Here is a 6,765-nt window from a genome sequence, read left to right on the forward strand (position 1 = left end):
AGGCAACGTACTCTTTGTGTGTGTGTATACGTCATATGTTAATGAACATATATGCATATTCATGTGACCACAATAAAAGGAGTGTTACAGGGAACCTGGCTGAGAGTCTGACGGAGGTCAAGCGGGCGGAACGACACTTGGCTCCAGGCAGGCCTCACACATGCATGAGTAACACAAAGAACTTTGCCTACTTGTGTCTTGCTTTTGCTGTGTAGTAAATTGTCTTGAACGTTCCAGCGAATAGGTTTATGCTATAAACCTATCACTCAGCAAATACACCTCAGAGCCAGGGAACTCTGTCTGAATCTGCAAAGTTACTAAGGGGAAAACAAACAAAAAGTAACTCTCTTTTTTGTGATGTCAATCCTAGTCTCCATTTGGGGAAGAATGACCTGCTGACCTTCTATGATGGTGATGACCTGACTGCCAACATCCTGGGCCAATACAGTGGCACGCGACCACATTTCAAGCTCTATACCACCATGGCTGATGTCACTATTCAGTTTCAGTCTGATCCTGCCACTAACATCTACGGCTACAACAATGGCTTTGTAGTTCACTTCTTTGGTAAGACGGTGGTTTAGTTTCAGTCTCTCTTAAAAAAAACAAAACACTAATATTACATGCTTTTAATATAAGGCATACATTCTTCTAATTCTCTTGGGATTACATATATTGCATACTTTTTACTGTAAAAGTACCACAAGCAACGGACCACAAATGGAAACACATGTGGAATGTAAAATGTTACTCATATCTGGAACCTAACACATCATCATTTAGGGAATGAAAAAAAAAGAAAGGTGTATTTGTTCCCCTGTCTCTTTGTTCCCCACTCTTGCTGTGCCTTTGTCTATCTGTCTTCTGGCTTATCCCAGGTGCACAGGATTAAATAACAACAAACACGAAACATAATAAAAGTGTTCACTTCAACATCAGCTGGTTTTACCTAACTGTTTGTGTTCCCCGCCATGTATGCTGCAGTTAGGGAGGCACAGATTGACTGGTGCCAAACCACATGCTGCGCTCCTCCTAGGAAACATCACAAGCCTCTATTTACATTTTCTTCCCAAACAGTTTCTGTTTAGAGCACAAAGAAAGCAAAAAATCTGCAGTCGTATTTATTCCCTGCAGTGGGGGTTGCATATTAATGCTCGGCTTTTTCCTTGAGGATCCTCATTATTCCTTTTAGATCTAGATCTGCTCTAAACAATAAAAAAATGTTTGATATACAAGAAAATGGATTATTAGGAGAATATTTATATATCCGCAGTAACACATTGTCCTCACAATCTTTGCAAATCCTTTTTTAACAACCTGTCTCTTCCCTCCCATACCTGCGCTGCATGACACCAATGGCGCCAACGCCAACAGAGGTGCCAAGGAATGACACCTGCTCAGAGCTGCCGGAGATCACCAACGGCTGGAAGAGCATGTCACATCCTGATCTCATACACGGCACTGTGGTCACCTACCAGTGCTACCCAGGATACACACTGGTTGGCTCGGAGATCCTCATGTGCCAGTGGGATCTCAGTTGGAGCGGTGATGTGCCAAAATGCGAGGAAGGTGAGAGGAAGCACATAAAACTTTGTAGTTTCTCTTTAGTCCACCTTGGGAGTTAGAATATGCCATCATTGGTCCAAGTCTCAGACCTTTTTGCTTAAATATTATGATAACATGGCTAATTATAGTCTTGTTACCATAATACCTGGTTAATTAGTTAGTTTGATGTAACTGTGTTATTCTGTGACTGTTCAACTTTAATACATTACATGAGGATGCATTGTCATGTGGCAAATAGTTATTAATATGACATTTAGGGAACAACATTTAATGCACTTCCTTTGCACAACAAATTCAATGTAATGTGCATATATGTAATGGCCCCTCATAATTTTTTAAAGGTTTTTCCAGTTTCCCAAGAAAATTTTTTTTTTCTTGTTAATTATACTTTTTATCACTCCTGTACCAACACCGGTGGCAGTAATAACTAATTATCATCACGTGTTTTTGGTGTTGCACCAGTGATGACATGCCAGGACCCCGGGAATGTGCAGCACAGTCGTAAAGTGATCACGGGCAGTCGCTTTGCTGTTGGTTCGACTGTACAGTTCATCTGTAACAAAGGCTACATCCTGTCAGGCTCCAGCCTTCTAACCTGCTACAACCGTGATTCAGCTATGCCCAAGTGGAACGAGAGACTGCCCAAATGTGTCCGTAAGTTCCCTCGGTCAGAATAGCATAGATTCGCAGACATGCAATTATGCACGCCCACACTGTCAGCGATGTGCAGCTAAGCAATTATGAGTAAAAGGCAAAAATTACAATGTGTCACTGTTTCTACTGTACAAAGGTACATGAAAATAATAATAGTCCTAATCAAATATATTGTACTGCTCCTCAGCTGAAAAGTATGAGCCATGCAGGAACCCCGGTGCAGCTTCCACCAGCATGCAGAGCTCTGAAAAGGCTTTTTATCAAGCAGGAGAGATGCTGACTTTCTCCTGCCACCCCGGCTATGAGCTGCAGGGTTATGCCACCATATACTGTGTTCCTGGACACCCGTCACAGTGGAATAGCACTCCTCCTGCCTGCAGAGGTAAACCAATGTAACGAGCTTTTAAATACAGTCAAAATATACAAAAACTAAAGCAGAATCTCGGCAGTTTTAAGTGCTGTTTACAAATGCAGGTTCTTTTGATTCTTTTGGCCATAAATATAAAGCATGCATTGTGATTCACATTGCATAAATATGGTCTACATACTCATTAAACTGCAATTATTTCTCGGTAGCGTCCTCGACACATTATGTAAATGAACACAGACTAGATGGTAAGTCATATTTCAGTACCTTGCAGAATTGATTGATATTTATTTGTTGACAATCATTCACAGGGGTAATTACATGTTATGTCCTTTTTTTTCTTCTTCTTCTTCAAGTTGTTAATACAAATTATGGCACAGAAGGAACCAACATTGCCCTTGCAGTATTTATTCCAACTGCTGTCATCTTGGTGATTGTCCTTGGGATTTACATCTACTTTGCAAAGTAAGTAATGACTCAAAATTGTATGCGTTTCCCTTGTAATAAAGGCTTTACATGATGTTTCCTGTTTCTGTACTCTTTGCTCAGACTCCAGGGGAAGTCTATCAGAATGCCAATGTCCTCGCCACCGTATGACAACATGACAGAAGAGTCAGCTTTCGACAACCCCATATATGAGAGTGGAGTAAGTACAGATGTCATGAGCATGCAAGACGTGGATTCACAGAACACCAGCGTGCTGTCCTGATCTTTTCCCATCCGGATGTCATCCCATCGTCATCTCATGTCTCACCAGCAGGGGGCGCCCTCACACCTCATCTTTCGTCATCATGTCACTCATCACTGAGAGCTAGTGGTCTGAGCTGTGAGATAGGAACATTTTTCCTCACTTTACTCTGATGTCACATCTCATTTGCATCCTGGATTTCCATTCCATCCTCTCAGAGAAGTGAGAGTCCTATGTTAGAGCTCATAGTGGCAACTTTTACCTATGTTATATACAACTTTTCCCTAAAAGTTGTGGTGCTGTGTAACGCTGATTTGGGTGCAACAGTAGACTAAATACAAAAAAAATGAAATTATTTTTTTTAAAAGAGTGTTTTAGCGAGATTAAGAAATGCTTCAATGTGAGAGACAGTATAGATAAAGAACATTTAAATGTAATTTACCAACATGTATTTCCAATAATGCATAATAACATCATGCAATCATCAAACACCCAGAAAGCATTGCTTTAAAAATGATTCTGTAGCAGAAATCCATTCACACGTTCAGGAACACTTTCAAAAGCCATTATTGTTGCTGCGTCTACAAATCTAACACCACAGTACAAAGGAGGCCTTTAATTTCCAACACTTTACATGTTGCCTCTGTACAGGATTCATTTAAATATGGCTTTTAAAATTATTTGGAAATCACTCTGTTTTGTTTTGATTTAGATTTTACACAGCATCACAATTTCTTTTGGAAATGATATAGTTGTATGTTTATCATGCTATATGCTGCAGTCCCCGTGTGTGTATAAAGGTACAGTTTGCTGTAAAATCTATCAAATGAAATCCAGCAAATGAACTTGTGCTGTGACGTTAATTAGCCTTAAACTAGCATATACCTATAAAGCAGCGGTCCCCAACCTTTTTTGCGCCACGGACCGGTTTATGCCCGACAATATTTTCATGGACCATAACACATGTGAAAAGACCCAGGAAAACCAAGTTAACAGTAAAAACGATAACAAAATAACGCTGAAATCCGATAAAAACCCTGAAAACCATACATTTCACACCTGAGCCTCTACTCTCGCGGCCCGGTACCAAACGACTCACGGACCGGTGCCGGTCCGAGGCCCGGGGGTTGGGGACCGCTGCTATAAAGTGTACTTTAACCTTTGTAGTGAGAAGAACCTAGAATTACATAAATGGCTATTTTCATTTAAAATACATATTTAGTTTTTATACATTTTCTCAGTCTTCTTGAGGGTATAGTTACCAGCTGATTCATAAGTCAAAAGGTACACAAGGTCCATAATATATGCATAGGCTGTTGTGACAATAGTAATTCTATGACTCTATTCTCTCTTCTTTGCTCCTTCAGCACTGGCAGACTCATTCTAGATACTAAATCCTGTCATTATGTCCAGTTTGGCTCTACTGCAGAACAACTATGAGGTGAGGTCTCCTTCTGATTCTGAGATCTCATCTCACTCCAGTACCCCGACCGTTCAACGATCTGTTTTTGACTTTATCTCGATCCTGCCGCTTACTCACTTTTTGTCTGAAGATTTTTTTTTCTCTTAAGAACCACTGGTTGGTGAGAATTTTGAAAGACATTGTAGGTCTGTCATGAAATTTGTAACATATTGAGAATGAAATGCTAAATCATGTTTGTCTATACCTAAATAATGGATAACAGATAGGCTACTTAATAAAAAAGAAATATCCCCTTGAAGATGCTTTGTCTATCACTGCATTTCAGTGAAGTTCACAATGTTGTGCTGTTATTGAACAACAATTTTATGTGTGGCTATAACATCTATGTATGTCATATGCAGACTTGTCAAACTTCTTTTTAGTATTGTCTTTATCAGCACCCTGCTTTACTGTTTATAAGTGACAATTGTTTACTCATTTTCATCAGAAGAAAAGTTAAAATGACCATAAGCTGATGATAGACATTCTTTTTTTTGGTAAAAGCTTTAGCAGTGGTATTTGAAAAAAAAACAAACATGTAATGGCAATCCGTAGCTGCCCAGCTAACAAACATTTCATAGGCTTTTTTTTTATTGCATCATTGCCATTGCAGCCTGTATTTTCTTATGTTCAGTTTAATAAAATGTCCAGGACTGATCACCAACACTTTATAATAAATCATCTAACTACTTGCTTTCATCTAAGCTCGCACTGCTCATTTTGACAACATTGAATCAGAATGGTAATAACATCTATTAGAAAAGAGATTTGCTGTAATATTCAACAGCTGTATTGTAAGGAGGAGCATATATGCTTTGCAGTTCACAAGCTGTACCATCCTCAATAATTTCCTGTTTTTTTTTAATTATTATTATTATTTTTAAGCAGATTGCCTTGTCTGATCTGTACAGGATGAATGAAAAAGGTTATGAGTGTTCCATTTAGAGCACAAGTAAGAATTACTCAAATTTCTTTGGACCATCTCTGCACTAGTCATCTTTTACTCCAATATTCTTTTTTTTCTTTTTTGCTCCCCATTTTACCTATTTTGTGTATTACTGTAAATATGTCTTTCTCTCCACAGTCAAATCAGTTAATCTGTGGGACATCATGGTGATATTTTTCTAAAGTAAATTGTTGATGACTGTCAGTGATTGAATGTTTTGAGTCCTTTTTATCGCCTCGAGTCAGTGGCAATTAGAGATTGGAGGAAATCTGGCTTTGATTGTTCAGCTCTGTTGGATACAAAGGCCCCATCCACCCAACAGACTTTGAAAAAAATTATTGCCATTATTACTTGCTTCACTTTGTATGAGTCTGCTATCTGTAAATAGACTGCCTGTCCAATATGAGTGCCTCACGACTGACTATAACCTGAGTCATCACATGTGAAAATAACAGGTACATGAAAGATTCATTCAAGATTCATTTACTTTCACTTATGATTCATTTCTATCTTAATGTTTATGATTAAGGGATTTAAGAAATGATCCTGGATATATTACTATGAGCATTTGTGTGGTTCTGACTGCATACGGCCTCAGAGGATTTATCAAATACATGTTTTCATTCAGGAACCATTAGCTATGCATACCGCTCTTCTCATATCACACTGTAAAGTCTGCCTTAAAGGATAAACATCAGCTAGCTAATTTGTGTATGTTACCTAGTGTAGTTGCGCCACATCATTAGCATCCTAGGACAACAATCCTCAAAATCTAGTGACAGCATACAGTAATCGGCTCACATCCTGATCCATGTCACTGAGTCACTGCTTTACAAAACAATTGAAATCCTGCAGTGTGCAAAATAAATCCCTGTGCAACAGATGGTTGTTTACTTGGGGTCATGTTGTGGTGCATCTGCCTGTGTTCAATTTTGTAGATAGATCTCATCTCCTTTGTGCAAATCCTTTCTGTTATAACAAATCTTTCTTTCAGTATCACAGCTGCTGTGACCACATACAGGAAACTGCTTCATCTTTAACTATCTATAACCCTCTCAAAATAATAAATTAAATTGTTACAT

General features: G+C 38.8%; 1 protein-coding gene across 2 annotated transcripts in view; it reads left to right on the forward strand.

Annotated features, from left to right (window-relative positions):
• LOC146509563 (seizure protein 6 homolog) overlaps nt 1-5,626 on the forward strand; it is a 93,693-nt gene extending 88,067 nt beyond the window's left edge. The window contains exons 10-17 of one of the 2 annotated variants that reach the window (XM_085174344.1): nt 371-567; nt 1,375-1,569; nt 2,029-2,220; nt 2,408-2,602; nt 2,797-2,835; nt 2,944-3,052; nt 3,137-3,233; nt 4,643-5,626. In XM_085174344.1, the coding sequence (XP_085030470.1) occupies nt 371-567; nt 1,375-1,569; nt 2,029-2,220; nt 2,408-2,602; nt 2,797-2,835; nt 2,944-3,052; nt 3,137-3,233; nt 4,643-4,669 (1,051 nt within the window). In that variant the 3' untranslated portion in view covers nt 4,670-5,626. Of the gene's footprint in view, nt 1-370; nt 568-1,374; nt 1,570-2,028; nt 2,221-2,407; nt 2,603-2,796; nt 2,836-2,943; nt 3,053-3,136 lie in introns of both variants that reach the window. The other variant, XM_085174343.1, reaches the window with a different exon arrangement.
• Nucleotides 5,627-6,765: the final 1,139 nt, after the last annotated feature.

This window comes from Neolamprologus multifasciatus, chromosome 10, assembly GCF_963576455.1.
Source record: "Neolamprologus multifasciatus chromosome 10, fNeoMul1.2, whole genome shotgun sequence".
NCBI classification, from domain to species: Eukaryota; Metazoa; Chordata; class Actinopteri; order Cichliformes; family Cichlidae; genus Neolamprologus; species Neolamprologus multifasciatus.